At 37.7% G+C, this 24,622-nt stretch overlaps 2 protein-coding genes across 9 annotated transcripts in view; one reads left to right on the forward strand and one right to left on the reverse strand.

The window, feature by feature from the left end:
* The window catches only part of LOC125247667 (NACHT, LRR and PYD domains-containing protein 12-like), a 78,774-nt gene that overhangs the window by 19,039 nt on the left and 35,113 nt on the right, over positions 1-24,622 (reverse strand). For 5 of the 8 annotated variants that reach the window (XM_048159100.1, XM_048159102.1, XM_048159099.1 and 2 more), the window contains 2 exons: positions 18,008-18,181; positions 16,399-16,572 (listed from right to left, as the gene is read on the reverse strand). In XM_048159100.1, coding sequence (XP_048015057.1) covers positions 16,399-16,572; positions 18,008-18,181 — 348 coding nt within the window. Of the gene's footprint in view, positions 1-10,459; positions 11,078-13,274; positions 13,474-16,150; positions 16,221-16,398; positions 16,573-18,007; positions 18,182-24,622 lie in introns of those variants that run through there. The other 3 variants (XM_048159104.1, XM_048159103.1, XR_007180138.1) reach the window with 3 other exon arrangements.
* LOC125247675 (interleukin-1 receptor-associated kinase 4-like) lies at positions 1,332-4,383 on the forward strand. The gene is made up of 5 exons (XM_048159113.1): positions 1,332-2,800; positions 2,928-3,104; positions 3,179-3,339; positions 3,480-3,544; positions 3,756-4,383. The coding sequence occupies exons 2-5, from the start codon at positions 2,993-2,995 to the stop codon at positions 3,844-3,846; spliced, it is 429 nt and encodes a 142-aa protein (XP_048015070.1). The 5' UTR covers positions 1,332-2,800; positions 2,928-2,992; the 3' UTR covers positions 3,847-4,383.

Genomic DNA, 24,622 nt, shown 5'->3' on the forward strand with positions numbered 1-24,622 from the left:
TAGCTACATTGTGTTAGATTAACTGTAAATGTTATACAGTAAGTTATAGTTTGTATTTCATTTTTCTCAGTATGATTAATCTAGTGGGGGAGGAAAGTGTAATGTATGTACTGTTACGGCCCCGGTCTAGGACAGGACCGCAACATAAATGACAATGCGGAATGGCTGTTACAGTACTCATTTTTATTTTCTTAGTTTCTTAGATCTTTTGATCAATCTTTTGTGCGGCAGCAACTAGAGAATTAGGGCTGGGCGATATATCGCATGCGATTGTCACGCGCATTTCGTCAGTAAAGCCGGTTCCCTGATTGCCGCTAAATTGCCATCACCTGCTTTCAAATGGAGCGGCTTTTATTAGACAGAGCCGTAGTTCACTGATAAGCTACGCAATATCGCGTTCATTATCGAAGGCGAGTCATCTGCGATAATGAACGCGATATTGCGTAGCTTATCAGTGATCTACGGCTCTGTCTATTAAATGCCGCTCCATTTAAAAGCAGGTGATGGCGATTTAGCGGCAATCAGGGAACCGGCTTTACTGACGAAATGCGCGTGACAATTGCATGCGATATATCGCCCAGCCCTATAGAGAATGTTGGCAAAAATCATGAAATAAATAAACAAGAGAACTGAAGCAAATGTTCAGGGGTGAGCAAATGCCAAAATAATAAACAAAAAACACTCTAACTTCCCATTAATTAACTAACTTCCCTGTGCACCAAAATAAAGAAAACCAAAATACCTCAAATAACCTCAATCCTTATCTGTCCAAAAAAACAGGCGAAAAAGGTGGTGGCCAAGTGGCCTACAAAAAACAATAAATAAGGCACTCACCCCCTACAGCTTCACATGGTTTACAAACATGTGGGACATTGAAGTTGTTGACATAAAGCTCTCGTAATGTTTAACAGCACTCTGCTAGAATGTAACTTGCTTCAACGGCATTTTCATTAAAGCTTAACACCAGAATTAACACATGAGCAACAATGATCAAAGAGAGAGACACACAGAAGAGATCCATGGCAAGTAACAAAGAAAGACAGAGCGAGAGCAAAAAGTGAGAGCACCCTCCAGCGAGATCCAGAGGATTTTATAGTCTAGGTCTCATCTCTGGTCCAATCATCGACAGTCTCTCATTACGCCTTGGGCCAATCCTGTTAGAGAGGAGATATACACAAGCACACAGCCTACAATACGTCTATGACGTAACAGTACTATGGGATATCATAGTTTTTGTGAAAAGCCTGCCCCCTAGTGGTGACCTATATAGTAATGTATTGAGAATTGAGTTCCAGTTCAGTAAAAAGAATAACGCGAGTTAAACCGCAAACGATGGTGTCGCGTCGCGTTATTATTAATCTGCCAGCAGACACAACAGTCAGTATAATATTAAAATATTTACCAACTTACCTTGAATAATGATATTCAATATTGCAGATGTTTCTTTGTCCTCTGAAATTTCACCTTAATCATCAAAAGCACTGATCTTTTTTTCACTTTCGTGAATGTTCTCATGAGGAACTGTGTTTCTCCACAGAACTGAACTTTTTTTATTTCTTCAGCGCCACCTGCAGGAATAACAAGTTTGTGTAATAGTCCATATATATCTGAGGTGAAAACTAACTTTTTAAAGTGTAAAACTGACTTTGATACTAGGTGGTGATGCGTGGATATCCCTGTTTACGTCTTGTATAGCTCGTATATCTCATTTAGTTTCAGTTTAAAGCGGATGTTAAAGGAATGGGAAATGAGAACAGATCACGGAAGTTACTCAATCTCGGAAGACGCAAGAGATTCAAGCCCTGAATGTGTGTGAAACCTTCAGGAGAGATTCTGAGTGTGTTTATGAAGAATAAACTCGGATTCGGACCGGCATGTGTGACGTCACGCGGGACACCGCGGTTCGGAAGCTGGATGTTCAGAATCACACTGAAACAGAATCAGACCTTCAAAGCGATATGTGTAAAAAATAAATTATACAGGATATTACAATATCTAAAATGAAATAGAAGTGTTAAAATATATTTATTAATATTTTGAAGTAGATTTTATTTTTTTATTTTCAGTTTTAAGTTTCAATTTTAGACATTCTTTTATGTTTTTGTCATTTTTTATGTTCTATTTTTATGTTAGTTTTACTTTTAATAATTTGACTACTTCAACTTCAACTAGTTATTTGTCCAATGCAACATGTTAAAAAATGTTCATAGTTCAATGTTCACAAAAAAAAAATCATAGTTTTAAGTTTTTCATCTAATGTTTATATTTTATACCACCAGTTTCACAGACAAGACTTAAGCTAGTCCCAGACTAAATGCAAGTTTGAGCTGTTTTAACTAAAAGAATATCTTGAAATATGTCAGTGCCATTGTTTTGTCTCAAGATTCACATCAGTAATGGTTTGTTCTAAGTTTATAAAAACTACTTAAATGTCCTAATTTAACTAAAACCTAATCCTCGCTTAATCTAAACTCTGTCTGTGAAACCAGGCCATAATATTTTATTTCAGCGTGATTTCATTTACTGGTGATGTTTGCCTCTAACACTCACCACTACAGTACTGGGGTGTTTCGAACGGTTGCTAAGATTTTCAGTATGGTTGCTATGGGTGGCGTCTGATTTCAGGAGGTTTTGAAGCAGCGGTTCTCCAGGGAAAGAGTCCCACGATGGAGATGCTGTTCGACTGGGGGAACCACAAACTGTACTGTTGGAGATCTGGTGGAGATTCTGATCCGACACCAGCTGTTCGCCGCCGTCAGTGTCCTGCTGCCAGACGACGAGATCTGCCACACTAAAGCAGGTATTCTCACCGGCCAATCTCACTGTCTACATTGATCCAGATATGTTTGAAAACTGTGTTTATGTTTTAAAATGCACTCCATCAACACTAGCATTTCAAGCGTTCTAATAATCACTCTTGAAATCAGGCTCATCTGGGGTGTCCGTCTGCGCACCGCGGCGTGAAGAAGAGCTTCGTCCGTCTGCGGCCTGCATGCAGGGATGCGTCCGTCCCGAGGTCACTGAACCCGTTCAGCAGGAGACGTGTGTGATGGAGCCGGACAGCAGCACCGGACCGGAGGAAAACTCATGGAGCAGCTCTGAAGGTCTTTATATATCCATCCACTTCATCAATTTAGTCATCCGTTACCCATCAGCCCCTAAAACCTCTCTTACCCAGGTTTCCACACGTTCTCTCACCGCGAGCTGACGGCCATCACGGGGGACTGGGACAATCGGCCTGTGTCTGATGGAGGCTGTCGTCTGGGCGCCGGCGGGTTCGGTGTCGTGTTCAGAGGCCGGATGGGAGACACATATGTAGCTGTGAAAAAGCTCAATCCTGTGAGTTTGAGTTCAGTTGTGAAATCAACATGTTTGTAAACCATTTTACCGCATTTGAATGAGAGCAGACAGTAAATATGATCTAAACAAACTTAAAAAGTGTCTGTCAGCACATTATGGTCATGTTTGTTTTGTTGTAGATGGACGACGGATCACCTGAAGACCTCAAGACTCAGTTTAACCAAGAGATTCAAACTCTCAGGAGGTACAAATATATTTAAAATATTTACATGACAATTACTTTATAAAAATAACTATAGATTGAGTATATGAAGTTTTTCTATATAATTTTACTATATATATATATATATATATATATATATATATATATATATATATATATATATATATATATATATGTGTGTGTGTGTGTGTGTGTATTGAATTTTTATATGAGCGTCTCTCTCTTCACACAGTCTGAAGCATGAGAATCTGGTGGGTTTTTCCAGTGATGGGCAGCATCTGTGTTTGGTGTACGCGTTCATGCCCAACGGATCTGCGAACTGAACCCAGAAGAAACTGCAACATTGTGACAATTTAAGGCTCTGTTTGGGAACAAAGCAAATGATCAACAGGTCTGAAAACAAATGACTGGAGTCTGGATTACAATGCTTCGCCGCTCTATTAGCGTGCAGGATTGAGCGCTAACGATGCCACACATGGTGGCTGTTGTTTGTGGATCAGGAGACGTGGCATTAGTGTCGTACCACACACCACGACTGAACCCCGTCCACCCTCTCTGAGGTGGGCAGAAACAGACCCGGGTCACGCATTTGTGCTGCTTCAAAAACCCACCTAAAGCTGCTCAGACACACTTACACTTACATAATTAAACAACAGAAAACACATGTTTGTAATGTTCACTTTTGGAGAATAGCAACATTTTTTTGATGGCCGATGCAGGTACTGATATCTTAAGAGAGCAGGGTGGCCGATATAAAACATATACAGTATATATATTACAATATTTAATTTAAAGGGCATGCATGACAATTGCGGCAATGAAATTTAGAATTTTACAAAATAAACTGTAAACTGTCAAAATAAAAGTCCCATTGCTGCTTCCCACACTTATCGGCCAGACAGAAAACTTATCGATCATGTAAAAAATGGCAAATATTGGCCGATATATCGTTCAACCACTAATAACATTTCCATAGAGACAACTGGCATCAACCTTAAACTACAAACACTGAAAGAGAATCTTAAACACAATCACAGTCAATCAGATGATATTTGATGTTGAATATAGAGTTATGCTGGAATCAATGAGATTTAATATATGCCTTTTGAAAATGGCATGAATATATTACACATTACATGTAGTTACTATAATAATAACTGTATAAATTATGCATAATTATTACATGTAAACCAAACCATATTTCTAAACCTAACCCAATAGTAAGTTAATGTAATTAAATAATATTACTCAGTACTTAAATATATAATTATACTGTAACAAGGACATCTTAAAATAAAGTGTAACCGATATTTTTTTATTTTATTTTATTTATTTGAATTATGCTAAACAGGTCACCGCTGTAATTTTGTAATAAAGTTCAGCACAAATTTTCATTAAATATTGAAAGTTTTCATTGATATTACTGACTACCAAACTATTGGCTGATTAATCAGTTATCGGCTAGACTTTACAATTTAGTTATCGTTATCAGAAAAATTCAATATCAACAGAAATAGAGGCCAAACTTCTGACAAAACTTCATACATGACGTCATGGCTGGAAGCACATAATAACCCATAATAAAATAACCTAAAAATATAAATGACTAACAATTATGATCTGGATGATTTTGATGAACATCCTACACTTAACTTTTGATGGTGTTCTGGCTTCTTTTGGTGGAGTAAAAATAAAACAAAAGATCAGGCCATATAACACCACAACTTACTCTAAATTAAAACTAGCAATATGACTCTACATTGACTATATTTGCATGCATCCTCATAATGCGATTAGACAATACCGCAATTAACTGTTACCTCATGTAAACACAATACTGTGATCAAATTGATGCGATTAGGCTCAGAATCGTAGTAACCATTATTGTAGTAAAATGTGTGGCGTATGCCGATTGTAATGACTGCATGATTGCATATATTTCATAAACATAGCAGTGAAGAAGGCATCACATTGTTAGAGAGCTGACAAATTGAGTTCATGTTAACGATATTGCATGACATGAATATAACAAAGTGTTTTGATTGTTGAAAACATCAAAATCAAGACATTTTTTAAATGCATCACCGAAAAAATCCAATAGGTCCATAGAAATATGTTTTGCATTTGACGTAAAACAGTATCCAGAAACACACTTACTGTATGTGAGTTCATCATTTGTGCTGTGCATGCGAATAATGGACGAATAATCAGAAGATTAAAAGCTGCATGTAAACAGAAGTGAAGAGTTTTGTTCGTGTCATGTGAACATCTTACTGTGACTAAGTTCTTACTCTGTTAATTGGAAATCAAATAATGGCATTATTGGTGCACATGTGAATGTAGTCACTCATGCAGATGAACTAAATATGAGTGCATGTCATACTGCTTTAATAAACCCAAATTTCCCAAATAACAGCATACATGAGTATGTGTGAACTGCTCAGATGTCTCGTTGAGCTGTTCAGGTCCACCTGTAAGATCTGCGGCGTCTATTGAAGATCACAGCAGTGACACTGAAGAGCTCAAACACAAAGCTCAAACACACACAGGCCCACACAGGAAACCAGCGCCGTGTTTCTCGCCGATTCACTGCTTTTGTCACACGTCCCTTTTGTATCACAAGCTTAAGACTCTTTGAAGACTTTCATAAATCCAGCAGATCTCTGTTTATTTAGCTGCTGCTTGTGTCCGTGTCTTTTCAAACTCAAGACTGTGTAAAGCCAAGCAGTTTGTGTTTGTACATCCGTGAGAAGGTCCAAAACCTGAACAACGGATGAAAAACTGAATTTACAGCGTTTCACACCGTTTCTCAATTCTACTCGAACATCCGAACAGGCAAATGTAAACACGGTCCACAAAAAAGCTGCTTTTCCTCTTCATCACAAAGAAAGCATTAGCAAACACCCATTCATGTCTTCATTCACTTATTATATTTCCATAAAGCTTTTCCATTTGTCTTATGTGATCTCAATAGACTGCAGGTATGATTTACAACAGAACGGCTCGTTCAGTACACTACTATAAACCATAATGTTTGGTGAAATGGCAGCAGTGTTGGGGACAACAATTCAGATAAAATTACAAATTGTTCATATTCCCCAATACACTGAAAATAGGGGTTTTAAAAGTTTTTTAAGAAAAAATAACTATTATAGAGTTAAAATTTAGGGACAAGCACAAAATGAAATAAAGAATAACATTTCTACACTCTTCAGATGCTTACACCACTAAGTTAAACTGTTGAAATGCATGTTTCTTGTGTACAACCACAAGACACGTAGAATACCCAGGAAACTGCAGAACAAAGTGGTAAAAAAATAAATAACAAAAACCCAAAGCAGCCACATAGAAAATGACCATTTTCTTTTCAAAAAATTTACAAATTTAGTTTTATGAAGTAAAAACTGCAAAGCCACATCATAAAAATTGCTATGTGGATGCTAAGGTGTTTAATGTGGCTTTTACATGAAACACCTTAGCATCCATATAGCAACACCCTAGCAACCACACATGACACCCTAGAAACTGCATAGTAATGTGGTAAAAATAGTAATAAAACGCCTTCAAAAACTGCATAGCAACACCCTGGCAACCACCAGAATACTGAAGAAACTTCATAAGTGTAACATGGTAAAAAGTAAAAAAAAAAATAATAATAATAATAAAAAAAAATTCAATCGCTTAAACTAGCAACACCCTTGCAACCACCACAAAACTCTAGAAACAGCATAGCAACATGGTAAAATGCTCAAAATAACTCTGTCATAATAAAACATTATATTTAAAAAGTCTGAGTAAAAATCGAATAACAAAAAGCAATTCTATCCTTTAAACTTGAAACTATTCTTTGTTTTTGTCTTTTAAAAAGCACCAGAAAAGGGGACAGAAAAGTTTCCCTAATTCATAAACAAAACAAATATATAACTATCGATACAAGGATCTAAACTATCAATGTAATATCACAAACAAAAATAATCACTGTATTGAATCTTCTGAATCTCCTCAATCTTCCAGAGGGAGACATTTTAAGACTTCCTGTGACGTGAGTTTCCTGGATTACATCATAAAGAGACGCTTCAGTAACAGTGATATCAGAACACATCACAGTCATCATGAAGAGGGAATCCTGGGTAACAGCCTGAAGAGGTTCATTATAATCAATGAGTGGTCAGCGCTGGAGGGAGTGATTTCTGTCTAATCAGAGGTCACTGGTTCAGATCTACTCCTCTGATTCCCACAGTTAAGCCCTGATCAGCTTCACTGACTAGTCCCTTGAGCTCCTGCTAGACTGGGTTTGTAGTTCTGCCCTTTAGCCCTGACTTCAGATCAGTCTGAATGCTCAAGGTATAGATTTAGTCTCCTTATTAAGCTCTTAATACGGTTTCTTCCACAGTGACCTTCTCTCTCTTATGCTGTTCTCATCAAATGAGCCCCTGCAGGACTCTGAAATGTCAGGGTCAAAGTTCAAAGCAATGGGAAATGTATAGCACGAGTGTTCGCTAACATGGCTGTCTCAAGATCAGGCTTTACTAGAAATGCTGACAAAACCCTTAAAACCAGACACATTTTTGGCAGAATGCAAGTTTGGTCAAACATAACTAAACACCAAGTGAGTTAAACTGTTATGTTACTTTTTTTTAAAACAAAAATTCCAATACCTTGGAAACACCCTAGAATCATGATGGTAAAAAGCAAACACCTTATAAAACACCCTGGCAACTGCATAGCAACACCCTGGCAACCACCCAGAATACCCTAGAAACAACATCCAGTGTGGTAGAAATTAAAACCACACGGAACCCCAAAGCAACTGCATAGCAACACTCTGGCAACCACCCCAAAAATAACCTACAAATTACATAGCAACACCTGGCAATAAAACAGAACACCCTAGAAACTGCATCCAATGTGTTTAAAAGTAAACACCACATAAAATACTTTAGCAGCAACAGAAACTACATCGCAATGAGGTAGAAAGTAAAAACAAAACAAAAGCAACTGAACACTAACAGTGACCCTATTAACCACTCAGAAACTGCACAACATTATAAAAAGTAAAAAAAAAAAAAAAAAAAACACGCTGGTAACCAACTACAACACCCTAGAAACATGATGGTGAATTTTGCACTCACATGTTCAGAAAATGTACAGATCTAATCTTTTAAAATCTAAGTTCACTGCTGCCCTCTATATGCTGTTGGGGAAACTACAGTATGTGAGTATTGCATTGACAGTGCCTGAAAAGTTTAAAACTAATTTCAATGTCTTAAAGCATCAACAACTTTAATGAAATCCATCCCAGGTGTTCAGCTTCACTTTTTCAGAGAGGAAATGACATCACAAATGCACCTGGAGCCCCATCTCAATCCAACTTCCCATCAGCGAGGCTTCTTTCACACTACTAACATGATCACTTACTTTTCTGCACAGATGCATCCATGTAATTATTTGTTTAAAGATATAAACGAGCCAAAAGCCCCTCTGGTGGTGTGTACATTAAAACTATGACAGATGTGTATAAAACATCCTCTAATGCACTAAAGCCAGGTGTCTCGAGTCAACGGGCCACTGTGGAAGTCTTCATGTTGAAGAAAACAGTCCAGTCTTGTGTACGGCAGGAATCATTAATGTAATTATATGTGACACAGGTCAGGATTCAGGGTGTATCCTGTTTTCTGAATGGTTTTCTCAATGAAACAGGCGGATTTTTGGCATTCACTCTGAAGATTACAGATAGAACGAGACAATATCCTCCATGAATAATCTGCGCATCTGAGAGAGAAGAAAAAACTCTTTCTCTCTCGCTTTCACAGTCCATCTCATTCACTCAAGCTGGTTTAAAATGAAACAGACTTTCAGCACAACAACCAATTGAGGACATCTTCACTCTGAAAATGAAAGGTTCTTCAATAGTTCTGAAGCCTGGGTGGCAATCACCCAGAATAATCTAAAAACTGCATAGCAACACCCTGGCAACCTCCCAGAATAATCTAAAAGCTGCATAGCAACATCGTTAAAAGTAATAAAAACAACAACAACAACAAAACAAACAAACAAACAAAAAAATATATAGATTATTATATAGATTATAGAAAAAAAAAAAAAATTATTTGCGTGCAATACAGTAAAAAGCAAACACCTTATAAAAGACCTTAGCAACTGCATAGCAACACCCTGGCACCATTCAGAATACCCTAGAAACAACATCCAGTGTGGTAGAAATTAAAACCACACGAAATCCCTAAGCAACTGCATAGCAACACTCTGGCAACCACCCCAAAAATAACCTACAAATTACATAGCAACGTGGTAAAAGGTAAAAGCCACATGAATTATATTATATACTATTAACCACCCAGAATTATACAAAACTGCATAGCAACATTGTTAAAAAGTACATACAAACACACATACCTTAGCATACCATAATAATATTTTTCTTTCAGACCCCACTGTATGTGAAGCAGTGATTGCACATTTATGTACACCAGTTTTCTCATGGTGAAAGACTTAAAACCAGGACAAAACTCAATTCTATTACGCCACCTAGCGGTCAAACACTGCAACAGCCTCCTGTTTGCTTTAACTATAATCATTTAAATCTATTCACACACTCAATATAGGCTTTACTAAACCTCTGGTTTACTGTTCCCCATGTCACAAGCTCTTTATGATCAGTCACTTTGATACTTCTGTTATGAAATTTTATTTAGATTTAATGGGAGAAACATCATAAAACTTTATTGACAAAAGCAGTTTCTATATCAATGTCCTAACCAATAGAATAGCCTAACCTATCCTAATAGAAAACTGAAAAAAAGGTACAAAAGCTTTAAGAGGTAAATAAGGTATAAAGGTGTATCTTATGAAAGGGTTCGACGGCAGTGACAGGATTTGTACCTTTTTCTCTAAAAGAGTACATAAACAATACATTGCTTCATATTAACATTTTTTTATTGAAAACAAACAATGTAATTCCTCATCAACTATGAACATCTGCATGGCAAATAAAAAAGTGTGGATTGTGATCTATCTACACAAAGATGTGCAGAAATTATCCTCAATAGTTCTTGAATGAATGTGCTCTTGACTTTCTGGAGAAACACAAAAGCAGATGATATTCTGTACAAAGTAGAACAAAAGAACAAAGAAGAAGAACGAAGTACCGGCCGGTCAGTCCAGAAACACTCCTGCTCTGTTAGAGGAGATGAAGGGGCAGATATGATGTTCTCTGATTATTGTGACGGACAGTGAATCTGTAAGCCGAACAGTTCAGACTCCAGGATATTTTATTAAATCCAGATTTACAGCGTCTCCTTTCTTTCCTGCTGATTCCTTTATATGTCACTGATATTCATTGACTGACTTCATTCATCCTCCAGTAACAGCGTCCAGTCAGACTCTCTCTCCACAGAACTGATGACACACATCAAATCTCTCTGGATGATCAGGATACGGCTGATTCTCAAACATGAGCGTCATATTTCTGTTCTCCTCAGAGAGAATGAGACAAGTGTCTGCTATTTTTGGATCCAGGTTTATATATACCTGTGTCTGAAGACAAGAAAAGAGAACAAAACAACATTTACCACAGATGTGTGTGTAAACATACCTGTGTCATATTCCATGATTTACACTATAAAAACATTTACTTAATGAGGATATTAACTATAATAAACAATAAATGTTAAAGATAAATTATACATATACACATCTTGCACCTAATTTTATTTTTCATGATAAAAGTGATTACGGTCATCACTGCAGGTTTTCGAAACCATAACGAGAAACAACTTAGAAACAAATTAGAGGTCGACCGATATGGTTTTTTCTCTGGCCGATGCCGATAATTAGAAATCAGGGCAGCCGATGGCCAATATATGATGCTGATGTGGCATTTTTTGGCTGATATGTTTGGCTGATTTTCTTTCCCCCCCTTCATCTCAAATCTAATAGTTAAGTAATAAGAAGTGATACAGAAAATTGCTTAAATTAAATATTTATTGAACAAAAAAGTAAACACTTTATTCAACAGTTTTTTCTCTTCCATGTCAGTCTCTGACTCTGTTGACGTAGTAAACACAGTGCAGCACTTCCAGGTTCAACGTCAGAACGTCGGCTCATTATTGGCCGGATTCTGCATCAGCATCACATGCATGCACTGTGGTGCTCATACGAACACCATCAGAGAGTGACACAGAGAGAGGAAATTGTTTAATAAAGTCGTTATTTTTGTTTTTTGCACACAAAAAGTATTCTGGTTGCTTTATAGGTTGAACCACTGTAGTCACAGGCTATTTTAACGATGTCTTTACTGTCTTTCTGGGCCTGCAAAAGTTGCAATTATGTTGCAGTCTGGGGTCAGAAAGCTTTCGGATTTTATCAAAAATATTTTCATATGTGTTCTGAAGATAAACGAAGGTCTTATGGGTTTGGAACAACATGAGGATGAGTAATTAATGACAGAAATTTCATTTTTTTGGTTGAACTAACCCTTTACAAGCCATATAATATGTTGTTTATTTAGTAAAAAGAACATCATAATGGTTTGACCTGTAATGTCTGTATGTAGTGATGCAGTTTAGGTTATTTATATGTAAAAATCATACAAATGCCCCATTCTGAAACATACATCTACATTGTAAAGAAATTAAAGATCCACCTTTGATTGTCGAGACTTTTTGGTGCATTTCACTTTTGCTAATAAGATTCCCTGTAGCATTTTCATCAGCCAGGCATGGAAGTCTATTCTGATTGATAACTTTTGACAATGTTTAATTTAAGAGCACGGAGAGATTCACGATTGCACTCTACACAGAGCACGCACTCATGAGAGGAGAGGCAGTTCACTTGTATATTTGAGAGCTTGGGTCGTTTTCTGCCATTACATGAATATGCTCTCGCGTTACAGTAATGCGCTTCCGACAAACCTGCGGGTATGATTAAAATTATTCACAATACCTGCAATCCTGCACTGTAACTGAATCAAGTGTGACAAGAGGAGGAGGTGGGTGTGTGTCAAACTCGCTGTCGGGGAGATGAGAGAATGAGAACGAGCCGCTGATAAAATATCAGGGTTTTCATTGGTCCGTTTACGATCGGATTTCTTTATTGGCTACCGATATGTTGGTCAAAGGTTTCAATATTAATTAAAATTGTTGGCGTACTCAGTAACGGAATGTGATTTTACAAGTAGCAAAGTACATTACTTAGCTTAATTTGTACTTAAGTACAAGTACAATTACAGATTAAAAAATATACTCAAAGTACAAAAACCCTAAAAAAAACTACTTAATTACAGTAACATAAGTAGTTGTAATTAGTTACTTCCACCTCTGGTCCACTGCCACTTCATCCAACACTCTTGAGTGAGAAACTGCTTCCGATGATTCAGTGCATGCAGAACTGATCAAATCATTAAAACTGATTCGCGAACCAATATAGACAGTTTTGCCAACTTGTTTGATCAAGTCTTGGAACAGAATCGACTCAAGAGTGATTCATTTGTGAATGGGGCATCGTTCATGAAAAAAAGAGACAGCGTGCTTGGAATAAACTATGAATTTCTTAACATGTACAGCATTAAAATAAAGTAATGAGAGGAACGTTGCCCAATGTAGCAAAGTAAAAGTACAGATTTTTAATTAGAAATGTACTCAAGTTAAAGTAAAAGTACCCACATTTAAATCTACTCTAAAAAGTACAAATTTTCCAAAAAACTACTCAAGTAAATGTAACGAAGTAAATGTACTTTATTACTACCCACCGCTGCACACTCGAGTTTGTTCAGTGCACAGTTTGGATCCTTCAGTATATCAGAGAACATCTCGAGTCCTGATTCTCCCAGGTGATTCCAGCCCAGATCCAGCTCTCTCAGGTGTGAGGGGTTTGAACGCAGAGCTGAAGCCAGATAACCACAGCCCTCATCTGGCACCTTACAGAGACATAATCTACAAACACACACAGAAACAATTAAGATATCTGTGACATCAGAACTCACAACAAACACTTGTTAAATCTTTTGAATAATTACAGATCCATTTAATATAAACTGATAAGAGTTAAATCTCTCTCATTTCATAAACTATAAGTTCTGCTGAAAGGAGAATATGGTTCTGAGTCCTGCAGGTCATTGCGACTCATGTCCAGCTCTATCAAACAGGAGTCTGTAAAAATGATGCCACAACATAGATTCACAGCACTGACCATACTCCAAATGTGTGACAAACAGTGATTAACCCTCAGGGGTCTGAGGCTAATTTGGGGCCTGGAGAAGTTTTGACATGCCCTGACATTTGTGCTTTTTTCAGTTGTTCATAAACATATTAATGGACAAAGTGTCATTACACTGTATTCAGCACAAACTAGGCTACCATAATATGTGAGGAACATGTATGTACATGTTTGTGTTTTTGCAGGAATAACGTTTATGCGTGGTTATTGAAAAAACAAAAAACTTAAGTCACTGAAATAAAGCCAAAAAATATATATTAAATCTTTGTTCACAAGACTTCTGGGTATTGGAGGTTGTAGACTAGAGTTTTTGCTTCAAAATGAGGTAAAAATGATGCTGCCTGCTTGTTCATATAAAAAAATAGAGAGATTTAAATTTTCTAAAACATTTTTGGTCAAGGAATACAGTATGCGTGGAGGCGTGAATCATCATGAATAATGGGTCATTTACACCTGAGAAGACAAAACAATCGCATAAAGAGCTCTAATGAGCTGCATAAATAATGAGCTCTTTCAGACAGGTAGGCTGTGAAAAAACCCTCTGTGATCATGTCTCAAATCTCATCATGGTGTATATCAAACATACAGAAAAAACAGCAATACTGTGAAATATTATTACAATTTAAAATAATGGTATTCTATTATATTCTTTAAAATATAATGCATTTCTGTGATGCAAAGTGTCTGAACAATTATGTTACCTCTATGGCATTTCATATAGGCTTTTAGCTTAAAAGCATGCACATTTGGAGAAATATTGATGGATTCTCATATGTTTGTCAATTTTCTATACAGAGGAGTAATATTTATTCAGGATTTATTGTCATTACTATGAGTGCAGGATACTGTGTTTTCAATTCATTTCATTCAATTCATCACTTGCAGCCGGAGGGCCCTCTGCCCCTTTTGTCCACAAATGCCTCAGTAAACGAAGAGGCATATCATGAGACAATCAAGGAACTAACAGAGGCAAGAGATCGCTAACTATGGCTATTCAAAACACTTTTCAAGACAATAAATACATGATTGAGACGATGTATGCATGTATTGACTGAATTTGCCTCTGAATAGCGCTCGCTCCGTGGGCGTGGCCGCATTAGTGGATAATGAGCTGAATCACGGACTTCTGACATGGCTCTCTTTTCAAACAGATTACATAAACACAGAAGGTTTGTTTTCTATTTGACTTACACGATTTAAAACCTGACATTTCAACGTTTTTTAAGACGTAAGTCTAATTTTTTTGTGATTAGTATTCACTAAGTTACAGTTAATTTTCTGAGAACTATCAGATTGGACTTCGTTCAGAGGGAAACGAGAGATCACGGATCATGTTAGTTTTATTTTACAAAAAGCACAACATTTTGTTGTTACTCTGAGTGTACACAAATAAAAGAAGATATTCCACAGATTAAAACAATGTATAACTCTTAATTGTATGTGCAACATTGACAGAGTATTTTGAGTCTCTTTCACACTGGTTAGAAAAAAACCACGGTGACCACACCGGCGTGACCGCCGACCCGAGGGAGTTAAACCACACAGCTGCAGCACAAGAGCAGAGAGAGACAGACCTCCAGTGCAGCGATGATGAACTTGATCGAGCCGACCACTCTAACCAGTGATAAACACAATCAGAAGTGGTAGAAAGATCAAATATATACCAATTACAACTTACATCTGCACAAAAGGACACAAATGCGCATGTGAACTTCATCGTGCTAGTTTGAAAGGGAAATGTGAATGCACTCTTCTTGTAACAATGCTGATACACGGCCAACTAAAGCACAAAGAATTAACAACATTCTATTACAATCCTGTTCTCAGTATAAAGCTATATGGCAGATTGGCGATGCACATCTTGTACCTAATTTTATTTTTCATGATCAAAGTGATTACAGTCATCACTGCAGGTTTTCGAAACGATAATGAGAAACGACTTTAAATAATAGAGTTAAAATATATTATGAGTACAAAATAACACTTCTGCATTATTAATATCATCAATATTTTTGAAAAAGGAATGTGACACTCTCAAATAACCTAGTCACTGTCAACTGAAGAGTGAATGAACACCGGTCGGTAAACTGCAGCACTCTGACAGCGGGTTAATAAACTCAACCGAACGTGTCCTATATGAGATTAATCAGATATAGACAACATAACAGTAATTTTACAACTTATATCAGCACAAAAGGATGCAAATGCACACATGAACTTGACCATGATAGTCTGATGTGTAACTCATTGTGAATGCACTCTTCCTTTAACAGCTCACTGAAAAACAGGCAACTAAAGCACAGAAAATGTACGACATTCTATTACAATCATGTTCATATTAAAATGTTATGTATAGACATATGACTGAAAGGTGCAGAACATCTTGCACTTAACTGTATCTCATGATCAAAGTAATTCCAGGCATCACTGTGGCATTTCAAATCCATCACTTTATTTCACTGGTCTGAAAAAATTAAAGTCAGGGTGATCATAATTTTCATGATCGATTGTCACTGTCACCTCCAAGTATTTGAGTACTTGTGCCCAATCCCTATTCCAAACCTGCATGGATTTCTACTGCCGAACACAAAACATGATATTTTGAAGTTTTGGTGACCACTAAATCTTACTGCTCAACTTACTTGAGTGTGTTCAGTGTGCAGTTTGGATCCTTCAGTCCACCAGAGATTATCTTGACTCCTGATTCTCCCAGGTTATTGCTGCTCAGATCCAGCTCTCTCAGGTGTGAGGTGTTTGAACGCAGAGCTGAAGCCAGATAACCACAGCCTTCATCTGTCACCCCACAGCCAGATAATCTACAAACACACAGAAACAATGAAGATATCTGTAACATCAGAACTCACAACAAACACTTGTTAAATCTGTTGAATAATTACACATCCATTTAATATAAACTGATACGAGTTAAATCTCTCTCGTTTCAGAAAGTTCTGCTGAAAGGAGAATATGGTTCTGAGTCCTACAGGTCATTGTGACTCATGTCCAGCTCTATCAGATGGGAGTCTGTAGAAATGATGCCACAACACTGATTCACAGCAGTGACCAAAGATGTGGCCTAAAGATGTGTTTGACACTTTGCATAGCAGTCGTTCATTATAAATTTTAAATGCAGAAGATATGATACATATATTTATGAAATGTAGAGTATATGTTAGATATATAGCCACCATAGACATTTAGAGGGACTCACCAAAGTTTCCCCAAAAATTAGAGATGGCCAAATTGTCCCTCGATATTTTATAGTCTTAATGCTGCTCTGCTGCACTTCATTATGTGTAGCTCTGTTTGTTATTTAGAGGACAAAAAGTTTTTTAGGTTGCTCTGCCTCAAAACTCTAACATTGCTCGTCAATGTCAAAATGAGTGAGATGGCCAATCAAATCAAAGAAGGCGGGTCTTACAGAAGAGAAGTACGAATTCCAGCGCAACGCTTTAGTTTTATCTCTGAAAGAGTCCATGGAAATTAGCAACTGAACATCAATATATTGATTTACGAGAGGAATGCTGAACGACTGAGAGTAATATCCAGGGATGCAAGCAACTCAACTTTTTTTTTTTTTTTTTTTAAATGTCACTGTTTTGAATGTAAATTATGGTATAATTTATATTTCATTCATGTACCTCATAACTGAATGTGACAAGACCAGAAACATTTTGCGTTTGCAACATATCAGATATCTGTAGAGTGAACGTGCATATTTTAAAACAAAATATTATTTGCAGATAGTGATAAATTGACAACTTCACAACTGCAGTAGAACTTATTTAACAATGTTTACTTTTATTTATTGCTTTAATCTTTTTAATAATTAATAGTTATTTAATTCCTTTAAAAAACAAATTTCCCCACCCCCCCACACGTCTGGTGGTAGGTGCCCCCCCCCAAGCGCAAATGTGAAATTCCACCTATGACTGACTTCCAATGTTAAGGGAAAAAACACTGAGACTTTTCTTACTGAAAAGAAAATGTCTTCTTTTGTGCTCCACAGAATAAAGAAAGGCATACAGGTTTGGATGACATGAGGGTGAGTAAATAATGACAGATTTTAAATGTTTGGGTGAACTATCTTTTTAAGAAGGTCTGCCCATTGAGATTGATATTGTAACAAAGTAAATCAGTAATCTTTTCCTCCATGCAGCTCTACTACAGACCATTTCCACATTGTAGATGGAGAGACTGAAATACAAATAGACATTCACAGGATGAGATGAATCTTACTGCTCAACATACTCGAGTGTGTTCAGTGAGCAGTTTGGATCCTTCAGTAGATCAGAGATGATCTTGACTCCTGATTCTCCCAGGTTATTTCTGCTCAGATCCAGCTCTCTCAGGTGTGAGGTGTTTGAACGCAGAGCTGAAGCCAGATAACCACAGCCTTCATCTGTCACCTTACAGTCACGTAATCTACAAACACACACAGAAACAATGAAGATATCTGTGACATCAGAACTCACAACAAACACTTGTTAAATCTGTTGAATAATTACACATCCATTTAATATCAACTGATAAGAGTTAAATCTCTCTCATTTCACAAACTATAAGTTCTGCTGAAAGGAGAATATGGTTCTGAGTCCTGCAGGTCATTGTGACTCATGTCCAGCTCTATCAAACAGGAGTTTGTAGAAATGATGCCACAACATAGATTCACAGCACTGACCATACTCCAACTGTGTGACAAACAGTGATTAAACCACACAGCTGCAGCACAAGAGCAGAGAGAGACAGACCTCCAGTGCAGCGATGATGAACTTGATCGAGCCGACTGGCATGCTTGTGACATAAAAACATATTTGTGAATGTTTTTTATTAGCAAATGTAATTTTTTTTATTTGTGAATTTAATTCATTTTTGTGAAATTCCTGACATATATTTGTGGATCTCATTCTATTTATTTGTGCATATGATTATTTTTTGTAAATATCTTTAAATTTACTTGTGGATCAAAATCTATTTATCTAGAATATTGGAACGATTTTATCTCCATAAGTCACTGTCAGCGGTGTCGGGCATTTGAGCTAAAACTGAAGAGTGAATGAACACCAGTTGGTAAACTACAGAGTTCTGTTAGGGAGTTAATAAACTCAACCAAACGCGTCCTATATGAGATTAATCAGATATAGACAACATAAAAGTAATCTTATAACTTATATCAGCACAAAAGGACGCAAATGTGCACATGAACTTGACCGTGATAGTCTGATGTGTAACTCGTTGTGAATGCACTCTTCCCTTAACAGCTCGCTGAAAGGGAAGAGTAGGGAGGGGGGTGGGATGGGGGTGGGGGGGAGTGCAGACCAGAGACATTTATGATTTTCTGGGAGCTATGAATAAAATAAAAATAAATTATAGAATTCACATTTTCTCATTTTATTTGTCTTATTCTTTTATTTTAGTGAAAATAATGAGTAAATTAGGGCTAAATCATTTTTAAATACTATACTAAAAAACATTCTCTCCCAAGTCCCAACTCGCGAATCATATCGCGGTGGTAAGCGAGATGACTCTCTTCTCGTTAAGTAGCAGGCTAACTAAACTAAATGGATATTTATTCATCGTTTTTTAATTAACCCACAACTAAAGGAGAGGGGGCTCTAACTCTGATTCTTCCACTATCAACATCTACGCAACTCAGAAAAGAGCACCTTTCTCTGTATTAGGTAACGTTAGGCCTAAAGATGTTTTTTTGACTCTTTACATAGCAGTCGTTCATTATAATGTAGAGTATATGTTAGATATATAGCCACCATGGAAATTTAGAGGGACTCCCCAAAGTTTCCCAAAAAATTAGAAATGGCCAAATTGCAGAGGTGGAAGTAATGAATTACAACTACTCACGTTACTGTAATTAAGTAGATTTTTCGTGTTTTTGTACTTTTTTGAGTACATTTTTAAATATGTAATTTTACTTGTACTTAAGTACAAATTAAGCTAAGTAATCTACTTCGCTACTTGTAAAATCACATTCTGTTACTTAGTACGCCAACAATTTAAACATTTGACCGGCATCTTGGTAGCCAATAAAGAAATCCTATCATAAACGGACCAATGAAAACCCTGATATTTTGGAGTTCCGGTTACGCCACCAAGAGGATGGCAGCCTAATTTTCGAGCTCCCAGACGGTTTTGTAAAATAACCCCAAAAAATTAGTTTTTTGTCAGAACTTGTGAATATTTTACGTAACAATGGAGACAGGGGTTACTACTAGAAGTAGGACAACGGCGATTGTAACAGAAAATGACCCTGAAGCAAGGCAAGATAGCAGAAGCAGCTCTCCAACATCACTGCACGATGACGAAGATAGTTCCGAAAGAGAACAAATGACAGACTGGAGAAGGCAGAGGAAAGAATTGAGGAAACGGAGACTACACTTCAAGCAACATCAAAGCTAATTAAACGGCTAACATAGCGTCAAGCTAATTTGGAAGCCAGACTGATAGATCAGGAGGATCGTGCTTGTAGAGACAATTTAAGGATTTTCGGAATACTCGAAGAAAAAGAAGGTACAGACATGGTTGACTTTCTAGATAACTTGTTGAAAAGCGCACTAGCCTTTCCCCCGGACAGAGAGCTTGGGATTGAACAAGCACACCGAGCATTTGTACCTAAACCCAATAATCTGCAAGCAAAGCCACGGTCAATAGTAGTAAAATTCGGTAGTTACCGGACAAAGGAGGAGGTGCTTCAGAGAGCCTTGCTGAAAAAGAAGTGTTCTGCAACGATGGTCACTTCTATGTTGACCATGATTTCCCTCCTATAGTGCTTAAAAGACGAGGGGAGTAAGCTGAAGCCAAGAAAGTGTTAAAAGAAAAACGAATAAAGTTCCAGACACCGTATCAGGCAAGGATGGGTGTATTTAATGATGACGGCACTCGGCTGTACCAGCATGTTACAGAGGCAACGAGGGACATGGTTTCATGAGGATTCTCGGTTTCCATGGTCAAGTCATCCACTACTACGGATCAGGAGGAAATTGTGCTACTATCTACTTGGCAAGTGGCGGGGAGATGACGCGAACGGGGCGGGGATCAGGAATCTGGAGCAGCGAACGGTTGCACATAATCCAAGAAAACTGCCCACTCTCAATATAAAAAACTCCAGAAATTCAGTAAATGATCCCCCACAAAAGGTTTACGCCTGAGTCAGAAATGCAGATAAGTTATAACTGACTTTTACAGTTATATTTTGTATTTTGATTGCCACTGACTTTTATTTAAGCCGTGCACACACTTAACGATTGTAAGGCCGATTATGAATGTAAATTGATACTTATGACTGATCGCACTCAAAGGCGTCCAGTCAGAGCCAGTCGCGTTCAGTCTGCGATTACAGGCGGTGTTCAAATTCCATGTGTAAGTATTTAAATCAGCTTCAGTCGCAGGAAACAATCGCTGTGTGTTGAGCACAGTCTTAGAATGTTTTAGCTAGTCGTTAAATGTGTGCCCAGCTTTAGTTGTGTAAATCCTACGGTTCTAATTTTTGAATAATTGAAGGAGTCGGGACTTGTTAACCTGGAGAGTTATGCAAGATGTGTTTTGTTTTCGTTAAATTATTTACAATTTTATTTGGACTAGCGTACGGCAATATATTAGGGCCCCACTTTTGTCACGACGAGAGTGGTTGGTATTCAGGGAGTTGCGTTAAGTTGGTTCTCCTCTTATCTCAAAGGACGCACTTTTTCAGTTAATTTTGGCAAACATAACTCATCTTCAACACTGATCACATGTGGTGTTCTGCAAGGCTCCATTCTGAGTCCTCTGCTTTTCTCTTTATACATGCTTCCTCTTGGTTTTATCTTTCAGAAATATGAGGTTTCTTATCACTGTTATGCTGACGATACATAATTTTATCTTCCTGTCAAGTCTTCTAGTGGAAATTACATTTTAAATTATATCTCCTGTCTGGAGGAAGTAAAAATGTGGCTGTCTGAAAATTTCCTAAAGTTAAATGGGGACAAAACTGAGGCCATTGCTTTTGGATCACCTTTGTGTGTTGCTAATATGGAAAGCCAGTTGAGTTCCCTGTCTTTAACATTGCAAAATAGAGTTAAGAACCTTGGCGTTATCTTTGATTCTGACTTATTATTCGATAAGCAGATAAATTCTGTTGTAAAAGGAGGCATCTTTCAGAGAGATCGTCATAGGAAGCTGTGATATAGGATCTATTGATTTGTCTGATCACTTCTCTCTTGCACTATACATATTAGAGATAACCAGGCAAGAACACTGTGGAGGTTAAATACAAGCATTCTAAATAACCTACAATTTCAAACTCAAATTAAGGAGGATATAAGAATATTTCTTGAAGAAAATTATAACAGGGAAGTTAATTCAGCCACAGTATGGGATGCCTTAAAAGCAGTCATTAGGGGTAGAATTATATCCTTTTGTGCCTATGAAAAGAAATTAAAGCAATTAAGACTAACAAATCTCAATAATGAACTAAAAGATCTTGAAACGCAACACAAAAAGGAACAAAAATCAAACCAGATAATTAAAATAAAGAAAATTAGGAATTAAATAAATATAATGTATGCTCAAGAAATTGAAAGAAAGATGGTTTTGTCACAGAGACGAACTCTGTGATTCCCTCCTCTGGCCAATGGAGAAAAAAAGACTCACACACACACCAGTTCATCGCAAAGTCTTGTTTTGCCTTGGTGAACATTTCTGAGCGTTATATCCTGTCTTCTCCAAAGCCTGCCGACTGATTCCCTTACCCAAGCTACCGACCGCTATGCAAACCGCAGAACACCTTTGCCACTGGGTCTTCCGAGTTTATGGGCTACCAGAGGACATTGTATGAGATTGTAGATCCTAGTTTACTTCCCGCCTTTGGGCAGTCTTCTGTCAAGCTCTAAACAGAGGTCTGGTGATCAGGGCCCCCCGCCCGTCTTGGTGGAAGGCGAAGAGGCCTATCAAGTCCGTGAACTGCTGGAGCCCAGGCGCCGTGGACGCATACTCCAATACCTGGTCGACTGGGAGGGGTATGGCCCGGAAGAATGCTCTTGGGTCAACTCGGATGATATCCTGGACCACAATCTGGTGGAAGAGTTCCACACGAATCAACCGGAGAAGCCAGCCCCTCGTCCACGAGGAAGGCCACGGCGCCATTTGCCTCCTCGCGCCGGGAGGTGCTCGCAGGGGGGGGGCTCTGTCACAGAGACGAACTTCATGATTTCCTCCTTTTGCCAACGGAGGGAGCCGTCTCCCGAATACTGACACACATACACACACACGCACTACATTACCCACAAGCCCGTGCCTTGGACTGATTGCCGCTGCAGCTGATACCCATTACCCGGACTATAAAAGACTCACACACACACCAGTTCATCGCGAAGTCTTGTTTTGCCTTGGTGAACATTTCTGAGTGTTATATCCTGTCTGACTACCTGCTGCTGATCCTGCTATTACCCGTTACAGATCCTCCGCTGCCTGCCTTTAACCCTTGCCTGGTGTACAGTTCTGTGAGTGATATCTGCCGGTCCTGACCTATTGCCTGTTATTTGACCACAATCCTGCCTGTCCCTGTTATACCTGTCTGCTCCTGTCTGACCCTCTCTGTACGACTACTCTATCACTTAATAAAGCATGCAAATGGATCCCAGCCTGAGTGATGATTCGTTACAGGTATTTACAAAACAGAAATACTATGAATCAGGCTCTAAATCAACTAAACTTTTGGCAAGGAAGCTACAAAAACTACAAACAGATAATACAATATATAAAATATGGGATCTGAATTCTAAATACAATAAATAAATAAATAAAATACAAAAAACGTTTAAAAAATTACAAGTTTTTGTATACACAACCACGCTTAGAGAGCGAGCAACTGATTGGACAATTCCTCGATTCCCTCAGCTTACTAGTTATGACAGAGGAACAAAATCAAACATTAATAACTGAGATAACTGAGACAGAACTAAATAACGCCATCTGCAGGCTCAAGGCGAATAAGTCTCCTGGCCCTGATGGCTTTCTGTCAGAGTGGTATAAGACTTTTCGATCTGAATTAATACAGAGTCTTCTTCGGGCTTGCAATACATCTATAATGGAGGCCAAAATGCCTCCATCATGGAGTGAGGCAGTGATCTCAGTTATCCCAAAAGAGGGAAAAGATAAACTAGAATGCAGTTCATCTCGATCCTGAACGTTGATTACAAATTACATACAAGCATCCTTTTCAAAAGACTAGAAAAGATTCTCCCCTAACTAATACATAATGATCAGACTGGGTTTATCTCTCAAAGTCAAACTCATGATAAAATAAGACGGTCTCTACATATATTAAGTCGTATTCAACAAGACAAACTTGAAGCTCTTTTAACCCTCAGGGGTCTGAGGATTTTTGGGGCCCTGGAGAAGTTTTGACATGCCCTGACATTTGTGCTTTTTTCAGTTGTTCATAAACACATTAATGACACAAGTGTCATTACACTGTATTCAGCACAAACTAGGCTACAATAATATGTGAGGAACATGTATGTACATGTTTGTATTTTTGAAGGAATAACGTTTATGCGTGGTTATTGAAAAAACAAAAAACTTAAGTCACTGAAATAAAGCCAAAATATATATATTAAATCTGTGTTCACAAGAATTCTGGGTATTGGAGGTTGTAGACTAGAGTTTTTGCTTCAAAATTATGTCATTCGGATGGTTCAACAGGCTTGTTAGTTATAGTGGATAAAAAAAAGAAGACAATATAAGTTATAACCATAATTTAACTAAACTATACCTGTTCTATCTCCATGCAGCATATACATGACATTATAGTGCGTCCTGACTCCTGACTGAATCCTGACCAGTGTTGCCAGATCTCGCGAGACAAATAAGCAA

Source organism: Megalobrama amblycephala, linkage group LG15 (assembly GCF_018812025.1).
Source record: "Megalobrama amblycephala isolate DHTTF-2021 linkage group LG15, ASM1881202v1, whole genome shotgun sequence".
In the NCBI taxonomy this organism is placed as follows: Eukaryota; Metazoa; Chordata; class Actinopteri; order Cypriniformes; family Xenocyprididae; genus Megalobrama; species Megalobrama amblycephala.

Bases quoted from the DNA above. Each gene is read 5' to 3' on its own strand.
- LOC125247675 (XM_048159113.1), top strand. From the start codon at position 2,993: ATGCAGGGATGCGTCCGTCCCGAGGTCACTGAACCCGTTCAGCAGGAG. The intron at 3,105-3,178 runs GTCTTTATATAT...TCTCTTACCCAG, and splicing joins CTCATGGAGCAGCTCTGAAG to GTTTCCACACGTTCTCTCAC. The intron at 3,340-3,479 runs GTGAGTTTGAGT...GTTTTGTTGTAG, and splicing joins CTGTGAAAAAGCTCAATCCT to ATGGACGACGGATCACCTGA.